Raw genomic sequence first — 25,431 nt, forward strand, 5'->3', positions numbered from 1 at the left:
GAAAATGAGAAGTATCTAGGCCTGTTCATTACTTTTAATTAACCTCCTTAAACAATCCCTTTGATGTACATTATGTACAATTACACATTATGCTAAATGCTGAAATATTTAAAACATTGTTGATAATGTTTCGTCTTTTCATATAGTTTAAGAAAGCTTACTACATACATATTAACCCCATTTGGTGCTGCTGCTCTGGATGGATGGTGCTACTTGATGGGTTGGAACTGGCCGATTTTGAAAATGTTACATTTATAATTTTTAAATATATAATGAAAGCCCATAAAAAGAGGTTTAAAATTAGACCTTGCCCTACTCTCTAGCTCAATCAGATAAGTTACAAATGCAATTTTAAAAAAACATTAAAAGCGAGTGTTTCGTTAAAAAAGTGTAACTTTAAAGGCGTATAACTTCAAAACCAGTGCACATATCAGCCAAAGATTTGGGGGTTTTCTTTACACCCGTGATAGCATTATACCAAATTTCATTACAAACTGAAACGGTCAGTTTGAAACCCTGTGTTGATTTGATGTGGAATGACCCAGTGAGCTTATTATTCTATTATATGCTGTTTTGTTTTATTTTTGACCATGTTTAACATCCGCAGAAAAAAATTGTGCCTTTGATGTTTTGTAGGATTTAAGCTTAGCACCAGTTTTCTCTTTTGGTCCTTTTGACGAATTTATGTAACCACACTGCGAAATGGCCACTCATATTGAATACACATTTAAAATGCATCTTATTCCTTATATTTTTTCTGTTAACACTACTATCTTCAACATGAGTGAACACGGTGGAGGGAAAGTTCACAATTTCTATGCCTGATAGCCGCACCTGTCCTGTTACCAACAACAGCTCTAGATGAGATCACTCAAAGGGGAGGAAGGAATATTGTTTTAATGTATTTCTAGCCAATTGAGATAAGCAGTTTTAAATAAATGTAAATGGCTGTGTGTCTTTTGGTGGCATTGGAAATCGCATTAAACCACATTGTTTAGATGTGTCTGTTTTGTGCCCTTCTTCTCGTCCTAGTTTTGCCAAGCTCCACCCAAAACAATAAAAACCAACAATAAAACGTGACAATACTGTTATAACTCAAATGTCAGTGAATATAATCTTAATTAACATTAATGTTGAGGGCCGATCATTTTCACTGTCACCCCTGCGTTTTATAACTAATGGACTGTACAAAGTAGTAATTCTTCTGTGGATTGCTTGGATTGTATACGACATTAATCAATGATACCGAGCTCAAATAAAATAGTCTGGAGGTCCACATTTGTGACACCATTCATAACACAAATTTAGAGACCTATTGTGTGGTGCAGTGCATATATACAGCTGAAAACGTATGCTTTCATTTTAGAAGGCCTGTTCCACAAGAACCACCAGAGTAGCTGAGTGACTGGCATGAAACAGGTAGCATTTAACTGAGTGTCCAAAGTATTAGAACCCATTGCTTGAAAAGGAACTTAAGAATTACCAGTGGGAAATAACATTCACTCAAAACTTTAACGGCTTTATATCATAGTAGTATTCATTTAAAAAAAATATTTTGGTAAATAAAACACAGCTAGACTTATTTTATTTAATTAGGTGCTGTGTTTAATATACACACACACACTTCTGATTGTCACTCCTTCATGACCAGGTCAACTGTTCCATTTTGAAGGTGCCACAGTTTTACTGGTTATAGCTTTTTTAAATTAAGTCTGCCAAGCCAATTTTGTGCACAATTTTAACCATGCAAAAAAAGTTAATAGGCTACTTGTGAGTATAGGAATTCCATATGTGTGTACTTTGTACAAGGTCTGACAGTTATAGGGCCAAGAAACAAAATGTATACACTTTACTTTTAGAAGAGTTTATTTTGTTCTTTAGAAAAAGCAAGGGTGCACATTTCTCAACATGGCTTCCTAAAGATGGCTTAATAATGACACACTAAAACATGTCTTCTTAAGTTGTCATGACTTGGGAAAATGAAATGTAAAACACACACCTGAAAGGGTGTACTTTATATACACACAAAAAAGCATGGCACTTTCACCTCACATTTACAATTTTTTCAGAATTTAGCCAGTGTTGGCCATTTATTTTGTCCCTCCCCTCCATTTTATTTAATAGTTATTTAATTTACACATATCCAAAAGTAGCACAAAGCTATGCTACCACACACAAATATTAAAATAGATTAGGTTCTATTTGCAGATCAGATGTAAAAGAAATACAGACAAGTACATTAATTATATGGAAAAAAAACAACCCAAACAAAATAAGAGGTGATTTATTATAATATATACAACCTTAAACAATACAAAGCATCTTTGGCTACCCCTGACAAGCAAATTCCAGCTGTTTGAGGTCTGAAAACATATAGCATGTCTGGTAAATTAAACCAGAGAGAAATATGAGGGAATACTTTACAATTGACAAGATCTCTACTGGCATCTCCTTAAAGGAAAAGATTTAGCTTAACATGTGAACATTTTACCCTGAAAAGGCTTCTCACCCTGCACAGCAAAGGGGTATGCGCATTGGTTGATGTAGGGACTGCAGTTATAATTACTGGTTATAATGAAAATTATAACAGGCATATTTTTCATGTAATTTGCACAAGTTTGGTGTGAAATGTACCATTTTTTGCCATGCCAAATATCCAATATAAGGCTCTGAACATGGAGGAAATTTTATTCATATGTACATCAACCTTCCTGTCAGCAAACATGCTGGAAGAAACATGTACAGCACTGCATGGATCAAATTTACCATCCCAAACAACAGTACCAGCCACTGGTTCTAGCCCCAGTTTACCACTTACCCACAACATTATACGCTGGAAGGTGGCAAAAATAGAAAGGTCAGCGACATGTGATGTATACATAGAAAAAAGTAGGTGAAACCTTATGCAAGTACTTTTATAGATAGGAAATTTAAATAATGATGGGAAACTTGGCTTGTGTGGGAATTTGCTAGTTTTGATTCAAGTAGGTAAATAATTTAAACATATGGAGTGTGAGCTGTTAGCCAACTCCATTTATTGCATTAATTTAAATTAGGTAACTCCCACTAATAAGCTAAATCTAATCATTAAGTCTCTACGCCCTTATGCTTCCCTGCACCTGAGTGACCTTATTAAGATACCTAGAACAAAAAACAAACAAACATGGGATCCGTGGTCCCTGACTGTCAGACATGAAATACATTCTGGTGGAAAGTGCTTCTTTTGGGGATGCATACAATGTAAGATGAATTTTCATAGTGTAATTATCTATACTTTATTAGTTACTTCTAATGCAAAAAGGTTAAGTTGTTTTAAATTAAAATCTAAAAATCTCATTATATCCTTTACATTCAATCAGATCAGAGTAGAAGTGTTGAGGTAATGCAAGACCAATTTTTGCAAGTTGGCAAAGTTCACTAAAATTGCTTTAAGACCACTTGTGATCTAAGGAAACAAAGTAGTACGCAAGTGAACAGGTGAAGCCATATTCAGCAACTCTGTTACAGCCAGCACTGGAGAACAGTCTACATTTTTTATTTGTTTAGAGTACTGTCAAATTTCTTCATTGCCAAACAAATACTGTAGATTGGCAACACTTAGAATTATTTTGATTAAAAGCCTCTTGAAAGAAAATGGGTAAAACAAACAAAAAAAGTATATATTTTACCTAATCTTACATTCCTTGCATCCAAACATTGCCTGAAGATATTGAAATGTTTGTTCTCTTGAACTTGCTGGACATATTTAAAGAACTGGTAATACTATAATACAATGTTATATAAAGTGAAGACACATCTTCCAAAGTTACACACTTACTTATATGTAGAAGTTTTTGCTTGGGGGATCACCTCAAATTTACTGTTCTATTCTGCAGGGGATATATATATATATATATATATATATATATATATATATATATATATATATATATATATATATATATATATATATATATATATATATATATATTTATTTGCCACAGAGTAGAACCCTTACTGGCACTTGAATATGCACAAGACAGGTGTTGAAATGTTGGATACCGATGTTTTATATATTTTTTTTGTTATCCATTTCACCGCTTTTATCCTTTGTTATCCACATTTAAGCCTCAGGACAGCACTGCAATACAATACATGACTGAAAACTCTAGAAAAGGAAACATCCCCCTTTAAAACAGTTTTCAATTTTCCAGATATGTTAAAAAAAAAATGACATTTTATTTTCATACAACAAACCTAGCTTGTCTGAATATATACGGTGGCTAAGTGGTTAGCACTTCTGCCTTACAGCAATGAAGTCATGAGTTTGATTCCCGACCATGGCCTTATCTGTGAGGAGTTTGTATGTTCTCCCCGTGTTTGCGTGGGTTTCCTCCGGGTTCTCCGGTTTCCTCCCACACTCCAAAAACATACTGGTAGGTTAATTGGCTGCTAACAAAATTCACCCTAGTGTGTGTGTCTGTGTGTGTTAGGGAATTTAGACTGTAAGCTCCAATGGGGCAGGGACTGATGTGAGCGAGTTCTCTGTACAGCGCTGTGGAATTAGTGGCGCTATATAAATAAATGGTGATGATGATGATATATTTAAGTTAGTGGAGGTTACAAGTGACGTCACTGCCAGAACAAGTGAATATTGACTCCCCCTATCTAAAAAAGATCATTTTATCAGGTAAACATGTTATCAACCATATTTCTGAACAAAGTCTATTTGGGAGTAAACTTTTTAACTTACAAAAAACACAAAATAACTAGATTTCAGAATAATGTTCCTGTGAAATCATCTTGCTTGTGTGGCACTGGAAAACAGGCTGGTTAACAAATACTACAAACACAAGATCTGAATTTCATACACCATACAGGAGTATACAAAGTCTCCAGTCTTAACCTGCCCCATTGCAAACAAATAGCATTCTTCTAATCTTTAGGTGGTCTTTTCGAGCTTTTCCTTTTTACTATAAGCAGCAATTTAGTCAATTGTGAGCTTCAATCTTAAAATTCTATTTATATACAGGCTGAATATAGTAACCCATATGGACCATATAGGACATGTAAAACGTGTTTGCCGACAGGCATGATTGGGGTTTTACCAATTTCTACACAAAAATGTGGATAATTTGTGCATTTATCTCCCAGAATAAAATGATTCAAACGCATTGAAATTTGCAAATGTGCTGTAAATTCAGCAGCATTATTTTCACACTCCCTCTGACATCTAAACTTCATGATTACCTACTTTCTCCCTGCCCATCCAGGCTGGATTAAATAATTCAATATAGGTCTCTTTAATGTTGCGCAATCCCAAACAGATTGCTGCTGAGCAGATCCCCTGTCTTCTGGCAGAGTCTTCTCCTGTTCTGAACTACCCCATGAAGGTCATAATTCAGAGTTTGTCTGCTCCATTTCTATCTCCTGTCCAATAGCTCTGTCTACTATTACTATTGCTGTCCCAAACTGTCTGCTGTGTAGGACAAAAAGACAGGGCCAGGAGGACTTCTCCATGTGATAGTATAACTGATTGGGAAACAGGTAAAGAGAGGCATGGATGAAGCAGCAGTTTATTGAAAGACGCCAGAGCAGCAATTGACAGTGTAAAGCTGGGTACACATCTATGTAATTATCGTGCAGATCACACGATTCACGCGTGTACATACTCACAACAAGCAACATAGGCAGATATCTATAGAGTGTGTACAGAGTCAATCTTTTCAGCAAATGGTTATGAGACATGAAGATCACAGATCTGAATTATGTAGGTGTTTACGTATGAATCGGAATGCTCATCGGGATTTTCAATTGTTGGTGAAATGTTTACAGAAATTGCATCTGAAGTAAGCAGCATAAATTTGTACCCATCTTAACAGTAATCTGTGAAAGACACTTAACTTTACTTCAGCCATTTGCATCAGTATGAGAAAGGGGCAACTGTCAAAGTTAGAGTGCAAATATTGTAACCGCAAATGTGGCAGCATTTATTATGCTCCACTACATGATTCATTTTATATGCACTTTTGCCTTTTGGAGTCAATAGTACATTTCTTTGGACTTTTCCCCCCCAACATAAGCATGTTTTATAAATAGAAAACCATAAATTAGACAAAGGTCAAAAAAATACCAAAAACTTTCCCAGAATGCAAATGAAATTTAGTTCATTAAGTGCATTCCTGACAGCAAATAGGTACATTTCTTTCGAAAATATAAAACATACTCCTAAAGGTAATCGGAGCAACCAATTATTTACGGTGTGTTTAAAAATCTCACGCAGAACTATGGAGGACTGAATTTAGCATAGCTTTCATAGGCATGGGTACATATAAAAGATAGTCATTTTATAGGTCAGTAATTCAGCACCAAAAAACACTCAACTGCTTCTCACCTCACCCCTTTGTCTCTGCTGCTCCTGACGACTCTGGATATGCCACTCCCCTAGAGGGAGGTGACCGTGAAGTTGTCCTCTGGGATGTTCTCGGGTCCCAAGAAGCCACCCTTCAGATTAGGGGGTGACAGGACTGGGGGACCCTGGGGGGGAAAGGCTGGGTAACGATAGGTATCCTGGAGCTGCACCATGGAGTCTCTCTGCACAGGGGAATGGGTAATATCATTGAGCAAGGGGCAGGGGTATGAGGCTCTATGATGTCCCCTTACAATGTCCAGCGTCTCTTTGTCTCTTTTGGGGCTTGGGATGTGGGGACTCAGACAGGACACTCCCTCTCCCCGTCTGCCCATGAAGTCCGAGAGTAACCCACCCTTACCATCATAAGGGGGGCTGCGGGGTGGGTACCAATAACCGGCATTCTTGCAGCTGGGTGGGTCATAGCGGTGATGCGTTGAAGGTTGGGGAGTCAGCTGCTCCCTGCAAGAGGGTAAGTGGGGAGGCAGGCTGTGTTTCAAGGGATCACAAGATGAGTGGGGAGGGGGCACAAGCTTTCTTCCCTCCCCTGGCCGTAACTCAAGAGTAGGGGAGCAATTGGGGGAGAAGGGAGAGTCCTGTAGTGGGTGATCATAACCCAGACCAGGTGGTGGTGGAGGATGAGGGGCACCAGTGTTGGTGTTGCCAACTGTAGTGAGATGGGAGAAGTGTTTACCAGGATCAAGCTCTGTGGACGGAGGGCCCAGCCCTGGAGAGTCACTCTGGAAGCCAAACGTGCCATCAGAAGGGGTAGATGGATTCATGGAATAGGGTCCAGAGAAATCACAAGGAGGCTCCCTCTCACCCACCCCATACGCCCGCGAGTGGGAGGGCAGAGGTGACATGCTGCTATCCCCACTATAGCAGTCCAGTCCTAAATCTGATGTATCCTGAAAGAGGGAACTGACTGAGGAGGATGGTGGTGGAGCAGGTGGTTTTGGGGAAAATTTGGCCTTGCCTGATCCTCTCTCTTTCTTGTTGGCTGCACAGCTCCCACCTCTTCCACCCCTTGGGCCCCTGGGTCCCCCACCTCTCTTGGTCGGAAAGCCTGCTGGGGGTGCAGCAGCAGACGATGAGGAGGAAGATGGGGAGGATGATGAAAAGCCTAGATGATGGTGGTGTTGGTGAGATGGCTCAAATATGTCTGCTTTCTTCCTGCGGCCTCTGCCAGGTTTTGCTGTTTGGTGGAAGAGGACAGTCTGGTTCCAACTGTATCCTGGTGCAGATGATGTATCATTCCAGTCCATCATTAGTTTTTCAAGGCTGGAGAGACTCGATTGACCTTCACTGGATGAAGCTTCACTGTTGGCCCTGCGGTAGCCAGCACCAGGTTGAGTGTACTGTGTGCTGTCAGAGGATGACTCTGACATGTTGTCAGTGTTTTGTTTGGCCTTCTGTGGTGTATAGTTACTGATGTCCAAGATAACATTGGGTTCTGTCATGTGGCAATCAAAACCGGGACCATAAAGTTGGCCAAAGTTTTCAGAGCCCCAATCGGACTGACTAAATCCTTGTCGAAATCCCCACTGCCCTGTCCCTACAGATCCTGGAAAGGTGCGGTTGTTTTCGCCAGGAAACATTGGACCAGAGACTTTGGGCATCATGTATCCAGCTGGTGAGGATGTGCCTGAGCGGCTTTCACTCCTAAGTGGTGGGAAAGGTGGCAATTCCGATGTGTTGAAAAAGGGATTTTTAGACATGTTAGTACCTGACCCTACTGCTGGCAGCTGTTGTTGCTGACTAAAGCTAGTGCTACTATGGGCACTGCCTGGTGATGAAGGGAGGCTATTACCACCACCACTGAAGGAAAAGCTGCAATCCTTGTTACCTAAACAGTCAGGGGGGGCTGGATACTGCTTGTTTGGTGCAAATATCCCATGGCCAGGCAAGTTCTGTGCAGTAGATCCAGAAAAACCACTAAATTGACCAAAGCATCCAGTATTTTGGGAGGTGGGAGAACGTGACAAAAGCTTCTGAAAGGCATCTGATCCACGGCATTCTTGTTGTGCAATTGATACATAATTTGCATTTCCCCGGTTTGTAGGAAATTGTTGTCTGGCAGCTGTTGAACTTTGGTATGGTGATTCCTGTGTGCTAGATTTTGCACCCCGGGAATTGGAGTAGGACTGGATAGCCCTTGGGTTTGGGGAGGCTGATGATCCAGAAAAGGTAGACGCAGATTTTCTTGCTTCTTGTCTCTGTGCGACAGACGAAAAATCTACTAGGTCTGAAGAGTCATCAGAGTCCAAAAGAGACCGGAAATAGCCTGTAAACAGACCATGATGATCCTGCCCTCCACCTTCTGCCTGAGACATTGATCCAGTTCCAGTATAGTAACCTGGACGAGATGGGGATCCACTGTGCAAGGCAGAAAAGTTTCTGTGCTCAGATCCTTGGTATGTACAATGTCGGCCACTTGATTGACTGTTGGAAAGCTGTGTCATCCATGGCCCACCCTTACCCCCACCACCCCAATCAGACATACCTTGGTATCCTAAGCCAGCTTCTCCCCCAATGTCACCAAGAAGTGCACCATTTTTTCTAGACCGCCTCTTACGTTTGGGTTTTGCATTGGGGTCTGGTTCAGCCTTTGGCTGTCTACGCTTACGTGGCTTTAAAGGATCAACAGGTCTTGGCTTTGTCTTTTTCTTTCCAATTCCTTCAAAGAATTCACTAAACGAACAGCGAGAAAGTTCTGCATTGTGACTATTGCATCCTCCTCTGCGACCTGGCCCTCCTCCACGCCCTCCTCTTCTCCGGTATCCCTGGACTCTGTGCAAGTATTGGGAGATATTATGAGTTTCAGGGGCCTGGTGTACAGATTCTGGCAGTGTCGGTGTCCAACAACGAGGTGGAGAGGTGCGTCCTGCCCCTTGACTTTGACGGTTTAGAAATGCAAGCTTCGCCAGTACATCACTATATTCAGACTTGCTATCATTAGTGTCTGCCACATAGGAGGGCTGGGGTGATGCCAATTTCTGCTTCCTCCTCCTCCTTTTCTTCACAAACTCTCCTTCTGCAATGGGTGGGGGTGGCTGGGGAGTTGGTGGAGGTGGTAATGCAGGTTCAATAGGTGGGGGCTGAAGCAGTATAGGTGGGGCTTCTCTAGCCAGCACCAGGTTTTTGGGTGGCCGGCCTCGTCGCCTTTTGAGGATGATCGGAAGCTCGCCTGGTGGAAATACCATTACAACATTGCGACCATTGTTTTTCATTTTAAGAAGAGAGGTGGGACCTGGGCCTGTCCCACCAATCAGTTCTCCTCCTTCAACACTGAGAGTACTACTGAATGACGACACTTTATAACTTGTTTTGTTTCTCCTTCCCATTGGCATTGGTATTTTGGCAATCCGCACCACCATCTTGCGTATGCCTTTGCGTTTTGGTTTTTGTGGAGGGCCCTGTTCCACGTTGGCTTCTACTGCAGAAGGCTTCTGATTAAGAGTTGGAAGTGGAAATAGTGTATTTTGTTCATGGGGCCTATAAGCCCTGGGCTCTTCTGGTGTCCGATGGTAGGGAGGCATCACAAATGCACGAGACATACTGCTCTCAGATGTTCGTGGTCTTCCAGGTCTTCTCCGACGACCTCTGCCAGGTCTATCACCTCTGCGGCCTCTGAGACCAAACCTGTGGGCTCCTCGGCTAGAAAATGGAGTTCGTCTAAGGGTTTCTGATGTTGCAGAAAAAAGGGGAAGCATCCAGGGCATTTCTTCCACCTGTGGCTCTACCATACTTTCCCTTCCTTTATATCTCTCTACCCTTTTCCTGTACTCTTCTAACACAATTTTGTTATCTGATGACTCTCCTTTGACATCCTCATCTCTTGCCCTCTCTTCCTCTTTAATACACAAATTTACCTCCTGGCTCATTTTGTTACCCTGCTCCACTTCAGATTTTACATCTTCTGGGCCCTCCTCTGTAATTTTGACTACAGACTCCTCTTCCTGATCCTCATCTGATGACTCTTCTTCCTGTTTAGTTTCCTCCTGATCTTCCCCAGATTCTTCTTCCCGTTTATTCTCCTCTTGCTCCTCCCCTGAGGACTCCTCTCCCTGTTTACTCTCTTCCTGAAAACCCTGTTCCTGATTACTCTCCGCCTGCTCCTCACCAGATTCCTCTTCCTGTTTATTTTCTTCCTGCTCTTCCCCAGATTCATCTGATTCCTGCTTACTATCACCCTGCTCATCCCCTGATGACCCCTCTTTATTATCATTGCTGTCCCCTGTCCTTACTGTGTTTGTAATGTCCTCCACTTTCCCGCTACCCATCTCTTCCTGTTCACTCTCCTGCACATTTTCCACTGGCTGTGGTTCCATCCAGGCAAGGGCTGCTAACTCTCTAAGGACATTTGAACTGGCAGATTCAATTGAGTCTGGGTTGGGTGAAGCAGAGTTTGGATCTTTATCCAATGTCTCAGAGGGTTTTTCTTCAGGGCTTCGCAGTCCACAAGCAAGGCTTTGAGAAGAAAAGAAGCTGTACTGTAATCCTGGCTCTACATCCTCAGGCTCTGATTGAGGACTGACCACATGGGTATAATCAAGACGGACACCACTGGATTGTAGGTCACTGGACAACTGGCTAAGGTCCTTCATGATATCCATCAAACGTACAACTGGCTGAAGATTGACACGACCATTGCCACATTTACTTTTCAGTAGGGCAATTATTCCATCAACACCTAGCTTGGGGGTTCCTGTTGATGAACGGCAGAAAGATTTGCTTGAACGACCCCAAGAATGCTGGGATCTGGCGTCTTCACCTTGGTGTTCAAGGAGGGCAGCAGCCGTAGAATCTGAAAGAGAATCCAGGATAAGTATAAAGAGCAATAGGAATGTCGTGTAGCATATAAACCAAAAAAGTTATCTTCAGAATTGCAAAACTGTTTGTCATAACTTAGCTGAATGTCTTGACACTTTACCTGGCTGCATATTACATTTTAACACTAGGTATGATGAATGAGTGAATAGCAAATAAACCAGAGGGGTTTGCATAGATTACGTGGTTTGTATTTTAATTGCACATTTACTTACTTTCTTGCCTTTCACTTCTCCCGCTGTACTTGTGGTCTCTGTAAAGAGATAATGTTTATTAGCTAATGATAATTAAAACACTTCCTTGGGCTGACAACTAGGAAAGTGCATGTACATAGTAGGCAGGTAAAGCAAATTCAAAGGCCAAAGAGCAAAAACAAAACACACTAGCACAATTTTTATTACAAACATGTGTACTTCAACAGTGATGCAACCTAATCAATACTATTTGGCCGACAGCAAGAGACAATAAAAAGGATAATGAATCAGTTCTATGAACTCAGTCAACTCTAGGGTGGCAGAACTCAGATCTGTGCACACAAACAGTCTATTTTGATTGAATGTAAATAAAATAAAAGTATAAAAATTGGTAATTGAAACATAATTCACCTTAAAAATATAATACATAAGCAATTCTATTATGCTTTAGGTTTTGCAACTTAAATCTTGCAATACAAATGTTATGTTGTGGACCTTGCTCGTTTTTAGGAAATAAAATCACCAAGCATTAAATGTGGATTTACAACAGGATTTCTGTACACGCAAGATGAAACATTTTTATGCCAAATAGTCTAAAAAGAGCTCAACACATACAAATGGGAAAGGCAACAAATATTAAGATTTACAAAAGATTGAAAACAAAGTCCCCTTGTAAAAACAGCACAATGTACATGTCAAATATTTACATAAAGATGACATGCAAACACATGACAAATGCACTCTCACCTTGAACGCGGGTGTCTGCACACCAGGGTCACTCTGCGGCCCCTCTCGGCCTCCTTTGGGTGTGGAGGGTGCTTCTCAGCAGGAGTGTCTCCATTTTCCAGGGTAGGGGGAACAAGGCCAGCAGCACTGACATCTGCAAGAGTGACAAAATCAAATCATTTATGTGCTTTTTCATGTCTGGTGGTTTTTTGATAAAATATAGGCACTCGTTCTGCTTTCTGTCATAAGCAAAAACTGCATACAAACATCATACCATTAACTAAGCTAGGTTACATATTCTTTTGTTTAGATACTCCTAAAAATGCCCAAACATATGTTTTACATACGTAGAAGGGGTTCAAGACATAATCCAGCATTTACCCCACCAGGCTTCATTATCTCTTCCCGGTTCCTCTCCACATTTTTTTTCCCCAGTCCCCCCCCTTTCCTCTCACTATTTCCTCCACTCCTCTCTCCCCTGCTGTCTCTCTGCTCCTGCTACTCTCCCTCTTTCCTGTTATCTGCATCTCAGTATCCAGCAGAATGGTGTATATATAATGTGTCTCTCCTCCATATACTGACTAAAGTCCTCACCTCAGGGCTACATTGCTCTCCCCCCTCCACTCTTCAACTTAATCCCATGATCTCCTCACGCCTTTCCTCAAGGCTTCAAGCTCTCTCTCTGCATCCACAAGCTCTACCATACAACTCACCTCAGCCTACAGATAGATATGCCTCTCTAGATGCCGAATCATTTATCCTACTTCTGGTTTTTTTCCTATACCTGTCAATTCATTTCACTCCCCATTCTCCCCCTTTACATACATATTGGCACTACACAATGTCTGCTATTCCTATGTGCCGCTAGCATGCCTAAGCCCAGTGATGTGCGTGCACGCATGTCTTTGCCTATGGCCAGAAAAGAGTGTGCACCTGCCGCCTGTGTGTAATACAAGGGTTCCTTTTCCTACAGAAACATGCACGTCTATGTATGTTTTCATGAAAAATGTGCTCAGATTTTGGATGATTTAACATCTGCCTGTAAATTTGAAATACTCTAAGCCACATCACTGTGATCTCCTCCACACGATAACCATATAGGACAGCATGGTCATTCATGTACTAATGCAAACGTATGCTCCAGCATAACAATTTTCCAGCAATATACACTACAAGCACCGTAAGTATTACATTTGTTACAGCAAAGAGTTACAATACAAGATATTGTATGTTTAGTAGTGGTTGAAGAATTTAGGAAGAAGTAAAGAGGGGGGGGGGGAGGGGACAGGCTCCTAGTAGCAATAAAGAAATTGGACTTTAATGGACCATCCACATGGTGTCCATGAAATGCTTTGGATTATAGCAGGCAAGGCCTCTATCTTAGAGAAAATGGTTGAGTAGCTTTGAAGAGACATCTTGGGAAGGGCAGGTATGACGAAATCAGATGGCAGTAGATGGGGAAAGGAGTGAGAATGTAAGTAGACATTGAAAGAATGAATACTTAGTGATTTAAAAAAAAAAAAATTACAAAAAAAAAAATGTATTGGATTGACTAAAAAAAAGGGATGCAGGATAAGAGGCATTCCACATATAAACACATGTCAAAACATGAACGTGTATTTTAAACACACAGATATTTTCATTATCAACATACGTGTATCAAATAGGTTCTACACCTATACAGTCAGACATCAGGAAGTGTGGTAGCTGAGTGTATGAGTGGGGGGAGGGTACAGGGCAGACAGATGGTGCAGTGATGAGAGGAGGGAGCAGGCATTGGATTCCAGGCACAGGACTAATTATAGCTGCCCTTCTCCCAGAATGCTTTGAGGCAGAAAGCACTCAGCCAGGGAACCACATCCTGGCAAAGCATTCCCTTTCCAGCCAGAAAGCCCTGCAGACTTTGGCATTTTGACCAACCTCTTTCCTGCCTGAGCCCAGCATGTGACTGAATAACCCTTTCTGTTCCAGTGATGTGTCCTAATACCTAACAGTAGCCTACATTTTTTTGTAGCTCAAACATATTATGCAGCCCTAAACAAAGGAAACAAACAAGCAATTTATACTAATAAAAGAGAAAAGAGAGTGGAAAATATTTTCAATTAAGGTAACATTACTATTTTCTGTACAGACATGTTAGCAACCAGAACAGAAGCCCAAAAAGCCTGTGAGCAAGTTAAGCAGGCACACACACAGTTTACGTATATGCTGAAAAGAATGCAAAAGATATGAAACACATTAACATGGAGAAACAGTGACTCTTGGATCAAGTGAAGTATATATCCACCTAGGAGATAATCTAACAAATCTTTATGTTAAAAAGACAAAATAAAAAACACACAGATATTAACTAGTATGTGAAACTAATTTATGCAATTCAGACCAGTCATTCAGAAATCGAGATCAAGAACACTAATATTATTAGAGGCTGAGAAAGTAACAATTTTTTGGGGGGTATTGAGGCTGTGTCCTCCTTTACCCAAGTCAATTATATGAACCTCTGGCCTAAAAATCTTACAAAATAACTTTCATGGTAATTAGGAATAAGGAGAATACAATACACATTCCTAATATAGGTTTAACAGGTACATGAAATGATGTTTGTACAATAGTAGTAGGCCTCATCATGGAAATGGTCACATAACTACTGTGATTTCTAATGCTCTTAAAATTTCCCATAAAAGAAACCAATATAAATGAAAAGTACACATAATGGAATACAGACGTATGCATTACTAAAGTTTCTGTGACAAAAATTAGATTGACGTTTTTATACTGCGCATATAGGGAACAATGTTTTCTTAATTTCTACTTAGAGCATTGCAAGGGCCCTAAATATGTGTACATAGTGAGAAACTATACATTATTATAAAAGTAGAAGTTCTGCAATATATTTTTCTGGTGGAGAGATGTTTATTCACTATAGTCTCTAAATAATTCACTGATAAATAATATCTTTATAGGTATGACTTCCTTAAGAAAGGAGATACGAGGAGGACCCCTGATCCCCATGTATTATAAATGTACTGTGACCATAAATATAGGAGTTTTTAAGAACCGCCACACTGCTGGTAAGTGATCACATCTCTCTGCAACGTAGAGAAAAATCTATTCTTTCCACCAGATGTCTCGCTTTACTTCTTTTCCCACTACAAAGGCCTGCACACTAACTCCTTCCTTCCCTCCCTCTCTCCTGTCTGTCCTGTCTCCTCTGTCTCTCTCATCCTTTATTTATCTGCTTCCTCCTGTGTGCACAGATTAGCTGCTCCCCGCTGGATCCAGGATCTGTCAGACAGGCAGATAAAATACACAGCTACAAACAGAGAGGGGGTGTGCAGATACTCAGCATCATTATACAGCTCAGCGTGTGCATTTTCTGTACAGATACTCAGTGCCACTCTCTGTTCTAACAGGATGCCGCTGTACCGGGCGTTACATGAGGTAGGGCAGAAGGAGCAGGAGCATGTTGCCTGGATACCGAATGTGGAAGTGGGTCATGCAGCAGTGGGGACACGGTGACATCCGAACAGGGAGTGCTCACCATTAACCCTTAGACTGCTAGGGCCCTGCTATACTGGGAAAGCACTTCATATGGCTACAAAATGTCTTTAGGTAAAATGAAATTCAGATAAACCGTGAAATAAAAAATAGTAGAACATTAATGAGAACCAAAAAAAAAAAAAAATGTTGGCTGAGGCAATAGAGTTCATAATTAATACATATATAAAAGTTAAACTCAATTGTACACACAAATTTAACCACTCCCCAAACTCTCCATTTCACATTTTAATTTAATTTTTAAACACAATGATCAGCTATCAAATATAAAACATCTACAACTGGTTATATACCCCCAAAATGTGATTACCCCCACCTACACACATCTGAGACGCCACCTCACCCCACTTAATATTGTGTCCATTTACTCCCATGCAAACCTAGAGGGCCTCTTATGCCCCACATAAATATACTGTGTAAATGGAAATCCAGAGACCACCCCTTACGTGTGCACTAACAGGTTCATGGAGCAGTACAGTCATTGGACATCACTAAATCTATCCAACACATACTAGGCACCTGTTCAGGATACATATAGTGCAAACAAAATGGGACTATGAAAACTACAAAAAAAAAATAAAAAAAAAAATGAATATGAAACTGAATAGTGCAGGATGGCTACAGGTAAAACAAACTGTGAATGAACTGCGTAGAGAGTACTGGAACATAGTTATTTACAACCCGGTATGTCCTATTAACAGCTTATAAGATTTAAAAACATTAGTACAAAACTAAAATTTCCAGTAGCTGTCAACAACTGAACATTGTTTTTTCTACTAATGGCAGAAAAAGTAGACTAGTAACTGCCAACACTAAACGTATTTTACACACAATGGATGCTTCAATACATACATCACGGTAAGGGAAAGGACGATCCCATATGTGTATTATATCCCTGTTACATGTGTATAGCTCACTTCACCAATCACAGGGATTGTAGTATTAAGTATAGTACATGGAGTATATACCCAGGTGTGTGCAGCATTTTGTTAAGAGGATTGAGTTTTCCTTCCTGATACTAGTATAGCTCAGTGAATTTTTTTTTCAGACGCTGTACATCTATAGACACATTATGTGTGCAGGAAGCTTTTATTCCAAGCTGTCTCTGGCTGGAAGGTGACAAGGTCACATTCTCCCCAGAGCTGACAGTGACATCATATGACAGGGGAGGGGTGTTTTCTTACTGACAAGGTGCTGTGTTACCATAGGTACTCTGCGGCAATGTTCAGAGCTCAGAAAGGAAAGTGTTACATTGCTATGCTCTGCAGGGTGCTCTATGATGCAAAGCTTTACAGATCTCTCTGTGGCAGGAAAGAGGTTGCAGTGAAAGAACTGACAGGAAAGGGTTACACATTGCCACACTGCAGTGAATGGTCTCTCACAGTCTGACCTCTCTCAGTATAATCAGTTCAGTGATTCGGACTCTGACAGCTAGAGATGGCTATGCTGCTGGAGCTTTCTAAATAGAGAGCAGATGGGCCCCAGTATAGCTGACTTGGCCAGTGATAGCTCTGATACAGAGAACAAAGCCATGAAAGCGTATTTCTCAAAACTGACTTTTATAGCATTTTAACAGCTAAAGTTGTCATCTTAATCATGACCCACCAATGAATTTACATAACCCATTTGCTGTATTAGAAGCCCACAAACCCAATATGCAGCAGCACAACAGCATAATGGTTCTTGTATTTAACAGTTAAAAGGGAACCAAAAACGGCTTTAAAAAAAAAAATTAGAAGGGGTAAGACAAGAGTTTTAGAAACACACACACAGAAAAGAAATGGGGCTAGAAAGGTTGTACATGAAAATCCATGCAGTGTTACTCATACAAGCTCTGCTTGAAGAACACAGCTGCAACATGAAATCAGACAGGTATTCATTTAAACCCACTTGCCTTAACCAAAGTTAATTAACAATAAAACTTTGATCTGTTGCCAAAAAAGCAGTTTACAGAGCATAATTTACTAATTGGTCAATGAAGGTTACCATTTTCCTGAGAATGTCCACCCCATATCCAAATATTAAGTGTTGGCTTAAGTTAGTTATTAAAAGAAGAACACCTATAATCAGCAGTCTGTCACTTTCACTTACATTCTTTAGAAAAATATTTCACACAGGTAATACAGTACATTAGAGGAGACCAGTCCCTGTAGATTGCAGATCATTAGCTGCCAACTTAAACAGAAATGACCCCTCTTATTGCAAGTTTCCAGTATCTGAGAATCAGCCTTTTCCTGGTATAAGTGTGGAGTAGTTTTCCTTTTTAACTACTTTATCAGTGATTTCTAATAAATTTAATATTTTAACTATGCACATGAAATGGGGGAGGCGGAGGCCAGAGATGGGTGGGAGGCACCAAAAAAAGAGAAAGGGGGGGGGGGGTTAATATTTAATTATTTTACAATAGGAGCCCACAACCACGGTTGCTTTGAGAATAAATTAAAAACATCTATTAACCTTGTTGAAAAACAATTTATCCTTCCGTTAACTTTCTATCTTCTTCCCCTCTAATTTCAAAGTGTGCCACCTGAACTCTTAATACTTTTGAATGTTTCCATCATATCTGTCAATACTCTTCTATATGATGTAAGTAGTGTTCTCCCCAGCACCTATTTCCCGGGTGCTCCTCACAGCTGTTTCTTACATTATTATAATAGAATAAACCATTGTTTCTCCTATTAGAACAGGCACTATATGAACACTACAACCAGCAGTGTGCTCAGTCCTGGCAGGTGTGGGCAATAACTTCCAGAATTTTTCAATATTATTGCAAAGTATTACAACTGCCCCCACCCGGCTACTTGTTAATGCCACCCGGCTGACAACATTTTCTGGGAAGAACACTCTGTACATGGTCCAGCTCTTAAAGTCTTTCCTGGTAAGTTTTTGCAATGACAATATAACTTCCTCATCTTCCTAATAATTCACCTTTTCATATCCAACCAAGTATTCTGCTGGCTTTTACTGCTAATTGATTATGCTGCTTACTTGCCTTCATACAATCAGAAACTACAAGGCCAAGGTCCCTTTCTTTTGTTGCTGCAGACAACACAGAATCATTCATTCTGCCTTTGTATCCTGCATGCATTATTATTTATTTTATTAACAATTCAATGTGTTTTCCACTTTCTCGAATTCACTATGTATTTGTTTCACCACTTCTAGGGTATCAACCCTGTTACCAATCTTTAAACAATTTGCAAAAAGACACACCTTTTCAGTAATGTCACTAAAGAATGCATTAAACAGGACACATCCATGAGGTACATCACTGGTCACCAGCCTGTCAACTCAGCATCAACTGCAACATTGCCTTCTGTTCTTTAGATAACCCTCTATCCATTCCACTATCAAATACAGTCAGTTTCTGAATTAATTTACTTAGAGATACCAACTCAAATGCCATATCAAATGCCATATCAAACTGATCCACCCTGATCACAGAGTACAAAAAAAATCCACTAGATCGCCCAGCGGAAAATTCATACTGCCTTTGAGGTTGTAATTTGTAGGACTCGAAAACAGAATTTTTTAAAGTAATTATTATATTATTGTTTGGAGGCTCACGGGTTTATAATTCTCTCATTCTCCCCTATTGCCTTTTTTTGTATTAGAAATGCATTTATCGTTCTCTAGCATGTCAGCAGCAAACTTACTTTGATCATGTAGAATCTCATCTTTTACAAACATATCTGGCAGAAAGTATTTGGCATTTTATAATGTTTATTATTGGTTTATTCCATTAATCCTACACACCACTATTTCAGCATATCACCTATTAATTCTTAACCAGTTGAAGATTTCCAATTTGTCCAATGTTAGCTTTTCTAAAATCTAAAACCTTTGTCCAAATTGACCGATGGTCACTAGACCCCACAGTGTCTCTTACGTACATACACATTTTTATATACATAATTTTTTTATGTAGGCAGCAGTGGAGAGTCAGAGAGATCACCACATTGCAAGAGCAGTTATAATAGTGATCTAATATTAGCCCACAATAGTGCTGCATCTTCCACATTATTCTATTGAATGCTGCATTCAAGTGCTTAGTTATCCCAAAAAAACAAAATGAACCAATTTCCAGACACATTGGTGGAACAAGAGGTTGCTACTGACAGTTTCAGAAGGGGTGGCATCTACATATGTGTATTTCAGGGTGATGATTAAAATTACTTATTAACCATTGTTCACCAAACCCCCCCCCCCCAATAATGTCTTTTTAAGCCAATTCTATTGCCATTTTATATTCATCTCCAATACTTAAGGCAGATCTGTAATTTGTAGCGCACAGTTTTACAGAGGACCTCCACAAGCAAATAATGGGAAAACATTTAAATAATGTCAATCCATACAGGTAGCATATTTATCATAATAAATATCTATGTATCAGTGAAATTGGAGCATTGCTTTATAAATATTCTTGCTTGGGGCGTGTATAATTTAAAAAATTTAACCACTATTTTAAAACAGAAGAATGAGTTCTGTGTCAATATAATAGCACAAAATCAGAGTCTTTCATACAAGCCACAAAACAGGTCACTTCCAATATTAACTTTATTTTTTAAATACACAGGTTTTAGATCAGGCCTGTCCAACCTGCGGCCCTCCAGATGTTTGTGAAACTACAAGTCCCAGCATGCCCTTCCAGATATCAACAGGTTGTCTACTGGCAAAGCATGCTGGGGCTTGTAGTTTCACAACACCTGGAGGGCCGCAGGTTGGACAGGCCTGTTTTAGATGAACAAAAGTAGCGTATGAGGTGGATCCTTATATCCAGGTGTGGTATTGCTACAATACATCACTGCTCACTATTTATACATCACTGCTATTCATTACTGCTCACTATTTATAAATGAGCTTTTACATATATTTACGTCGCTGGTGATCTCACTCCCGTAAAATATATCCCTACATTTGGTGAGCCACATAACTAATTTTCAGCATGATCCCATCCCAACCAATGGAGGTAACACCTAGGTATGAGGGCGATTTCATACAAGCAACTTTTAAAATAGACCCCGATTTGCATTATACAGTAGGGGACAAATACCTTAAAAATACAATATTAATAGCTCATGGAAGTTTAAAAGTGACTATTTATGTTTTAGCATACCTATCTACACGTACTTTTTTCTTACCAACTGATACTGACAGTTTCACAATGTGGCACACAGAAATAATGACATCCACAAAGAAGGGGCACAGTGTGTGGATGGCACAATTTGTTAGGGTAGTTCAGAGGTGGAGAGCAGTCAGGTAGTCATGGCATCCAAAACATTTTCTGCTGTCACCTAAATTTGGAAGTAATGTCTACAGATTTTAAAGGATGTACAGCTTAACTAGCTCCATTTTACATGGTAAAGTAAATGGCATGGCGGATTTGTAAATTTATTTTGCATTAGGTGACAACAGAAAGTGTTAGAGGCCACTGCTACCAGTGTGCTGGGAATTAATAAAATGAGGGTAAAGAAAACCAAAACCCCACACCCTTCAGAGTTTAGACTTTAGGGAAATGATGCGTGCCTGAATAGTGAAGTTAAAATGGAAAGAGTGGTAAATATGTCCCTAAAATATTTTTATCCCTAAATAAAATCCCTATTTTTCAATATGGACAAACTATTTATTACAATCTTATTCTATACATAAAATACAGCTTTTATTTGCTACAGAGAATATACTGAGTGTGTTACACTAGCACAGTCGAATTGCGTCTATTACCGAAAGCAGACAATTTGCCTGTATGACGCCGTACTAGGAAAAAACATGCTGAGGAAGTTAGATGTACAAAGGAAAATGGTCTTGCCCACAGAGCACACTGAATTGCAAATACATCAAGTTTCATCAAAACTTGCATATACTTTAATCGTACAACTTTTCTAGTCACAGAAATGTTATTATAGTGCTGTATTGCATTTGACCAGAAAGTTCCCCAGACAAAAAAAACAAAAACTTGACGAAAGGAAAAAAAACCAAAACATGATCATGTGAGAGAGAGAGAAGAGCACAAATGAGGAAAAATTACTTTTCATGCAGTTTTTTTTATGTTTTTCCAAGCGTCCAATATGCACGAAATCCACTTAAGAGTGAAGAAGCCCCCCCCCCCTTACATGTAGTTTGTGGCTTTTTATTTCACAATAGTCTGTCAGTGACTGAAGCAGCAGGGTATAGAGACTCAAGCTGAAGTGTGTTTCTGCATATCTATCATCCGAATCTACCAGTCTTGGAAATGAACATGTACATACCTTTTTCTGCAGTTTGCTTCTATGGAGAATTCCATATTTGAATGCCCAATGGTAGAGGGTGAGGGGGAAGACACAAAAAAAAAAAAAAAAAAAAAAAAAAAGAAGGTTATGGGAAAAGGTATTCCCTTTTTTTTTTTTTTTTTAGCACTGATGCTCTGGGCTGTGGACCATTCAGTCCTCCTCACAAAAAAGAAAAGCCCCTTTATCGCTGAGCCCCTGGGCCAAAAGGGTCCTTAGAGGAGGGTCCCCTTTACCCTGGGATCCACCAAAGCTTCACACAGGAAACTGCATCTTCAGCCTTCCCATGTAGGGGATTCGGAGGAATCAGGGAGGTGGGAGCCTCATGGACACATCACCTCCCCAAGATCTGAGGAAACAGAGCCCATAAAAAAAGTGTCAAATCCAGCGGTGGCGTGGGGTACAAAAAAAAACGAGAATAAATAGTACAGTGAATAACAGCCCCAGACTTCCCTATGGGGAAAGGATTACATAAAGATAGCTGAATATTTTTCCCCCGAAAGATTCGTCCAACAGTTCATGTTTTAAGGATATCTTTAACCTAGCCAGTAACATGTTCTTACATGAGAGCCTCATAACACGTGAACAACAATGTGTGTAGTAGTTGCTTGTCCATAAAATTTACCAGAGCCAATGAAAACTTAAGCTTCTGACAATAAATTTCTGCAACATTCGGGATTGGAAGTGCAGTTTTAGTCATGTCATCAACAATATACATGTGACAACGATGCTCTTGCCCACAGATGTCATAAAAAAAATATATGTTTCTACTAATGTTTTAAACCGTGGTAAAGGCATGTAAATGAGTATGGAGATGGAAGCTTTTGGTTCCAATGACCAAATACCCACTTGCACTTGTGTTCAGGATCTGTGTCTTTAACACTGTCTGCTCTATTTACTCACATACTCAAGGGGGGGGTCAATCAAGTGTGCACCATTATCCAACCACTACCTGTAAATGGCTTTTTTCCTATCATCAGTGAATAACCAGACCAATAAGAGAACTCCAAACAACATTTTGACAAGGCACCTCAAAGCTAAGAGCAACTAAAGAAGGGATTCCTATTTGTCCTATACAAACAAAATACAAAATTTGGTGTTATTTACATATACTAACAAATTTAAGGTCCATTAATACATAATAAAGAAAGAAAAAAAAAAAAAAAAAAAAAATTATATATATATATATATATATATATATATATATATATATATATATATATATATATATATATATATATATATATATATATATATATATATAATATATATATATACACACACATACATACACCTATACATACACACGATTGCTTAGTATGCCTAAAATATACATTTAAAACCTCTTATAGTAACTGCTGGAACAGGTTGATTATGTTTCAGACTATATATCTATCCATCAATATGTAATCTTCCTACTATGAACCAGAAAGTTGCCATTTCATTTCTGGGACCTTATAGATAGTATTTTTCCCAAAATAGATCAAAATAAGCAAGTTGTTCCTTGTTTGTCACACATGTGAAAATTGCCCTGGTTTTTAAACCAGCATTCCACCTAGACAGCCTTTTTTTGGCAACATTTTCATTCTAGAATTGGGGTAAGGTAGTAGCTTTGTTTACTTGACAAATTCAGCCTAAAGCCTGGGGAACTACAAACATTCTCAAACACAAATTCCAAGAAGAAGGAGTAGCTGATCGGCATATCTATTGTACCTATTAATGGTAGTTGCTCTTTAAGTGTTCACTATCTGTTCTCTACTGCAATCACAGGCCTGATCCTTGGGTGCAATAGATTACCATACAAGAAACTGACTAGATTAATATAAATTCATAGTGAACCGGAAGTGCTCTAGAATGAAAGGAGCAAAGCTTTCCTGAATCACAACACTTTCTGATGCTACTATACCAAAGATCTAATGAAAGGAGCTGAACATAACAAGACATCTGAATCTTATTTACATGACACACAATCATTACATATAATCATATAAACCTTATAATAAAATTGTATAAACTGAAAAAAAACAAAAAAAACTAAAACTTTTAAAGCACAAATAACTGTCCAAAAACCCTAAATCTCATATTAAACATTTAGATGTTTGAAGCTCAGATGTTTTTAAGCACAAGATCAAGACTTATTATGAACATACCCGGAGACATTGTTTACAATATAAATGGCAAATATAGATAGACCGGTATCTTTAAACCCACAGCATACTTCGGCTAATTTGCATAAAATTGTTACAGGTGAAAGAGGGGGGGCAACTACTATGGCTTCTGAAGCAGCCAGCCTGGGATTTCTAACAGAATAAGTGAAACTTACAACAGAAATTCAGTTAGAAACATCAAATAAGAAAAAACGGGCAGAGCGCTGAGATTGTGGCCATATTACCTGAAACCCTGAGCATTTACAGCTTACTTCCAATAAGGCTAAGCATCTATAGTTTGTACATTTTATCAGGTATTGCTAAGTATTTCAATACAAATATAAGACTATGCAGCATAACATGATGAGCACTGGGATAAGAAACATAAAATATATAATGCAGCTGAGGAAAGAGCTCAGTACCGGTATATACTGCACCAAGAATAAGGGCCTCCCTCTAGGCAATGGTGCTGAAGGTTATTCTAATGGATGTTGGATCTGAAACAGATCCAGGGACATCTGTTCCACCCTGTAATTATGGAGAGCCAAGAGGGAGAGAGACAGAGGGAAAGAGATTAGGAGGCAGGAAGATAAGGCCAAGGAGAGAGGGAGGAGAGTGCCCTCAGCAATACAGCTACACAACACATACCTCGCACATTTTACAGCTGGACTGGTACAAAATACCATCATTGTCCCTGCAGAATTCTACCTCACCTGCAAAATGCCCCCTCCCCTTATCACACAGTGCAGAACGCTCCCACAGAAATCCTATACACAGTAACTCCCCTGGAAGCATTTCAGACCCTTTTAGTGCTCATCATACAGAAATTTACACAGAAATCTGTGGATTTAAGGCTGTCATGCAATACTGTATTTGGAAAATATGTATTGTATGCAATAAAGGCCAGCGAGGATTGAAAGACGGAGTATATGTAAAGGAGACCTGTAAAAGGATAAACAACCCTCTGTAATCTCACACCCTGCTTGTTCTGCCCTAACACCACATGGCCAGCACTCCACCCCCTTCTAATCCGGCCTGGAGCAAAAGAGGGCAGAGCAAGGATTCCAGGCCTCCAGCCCTGGGGAGAGGGGGGAGCAGAGAGGATACTGTCTCCTCAAACATATGTGAAGCAATGTCCAGAGAGAGGAAGGGAGGGCGAGACAGAAAAAGGCGTACAAAGAGCGAAAAGGGGGAGTTGTAAGACTGGCGAAAAGGACAAATCAAATTGGAAAACATGAATAGACAGACATTCGTAGTGAAAGAGAAAAAGTATAAAAGGGTTAGGAAAGAGATAAAAAGACACTGAATTAAAAAAAACTTGGGAG

General features: G+C 39.6%; 1 protein-coding gene across 4 annotated transcripts in view; it reads right to left on the reverse strand.

Annotated features, from left to right (window-relative positions):
* The window catches only part of AHDC1 (AT-hook DNA binding motif containing 1), a 70,444-nt gene that overhangs the window by 13,677 nt on the left and 31,336 nt on the right, over positions 1 to 25,431 (reverse strand). For 3 of the 4 annotated variants that reach the window (XM_075195811.1, XM_075195813.1, XM_075195809.1), the window contains 3 exons: positions 12,160 to 12,292; positions 11,434 to 11,471; positions 6,374 to 11,195 (listed from right to left, as the gene is read on the reverse strand). In XM_075195811.1, the coding sequence (XP_075051912.1) occupies positions 6,424 to 11,195; positions 11,434 to 11,471; positions 12,160 to 12,292 (4,943 nt within the window). In that variant the 3' untranslated portion in view covers positions 6,374 to 6,423. The remainder of the gene's footprint in view (positions 1 to 6,373; positions 11,196 to 11,433; positions 11,472 to 12,159; positions 12,293 to 25,431) is intronic. The other variant, XM_075195810.1, reaches the window with a different exon arrangement.

Source organism: Mixophyes fleayi, chromosome 2, assembly GCF_038048845.1.
Source record: "Mixophyes fleayi isolate aMixFle1 chromosome 2, aMixFle1.hap1, whole genome shotgun sequence".
Lineage (NCBI taxonomy): Eukaryota > Metazoa > Chordata > Amphibia > Anura > Limnodynastidae > Mixophyes > Mixophyes fleayi.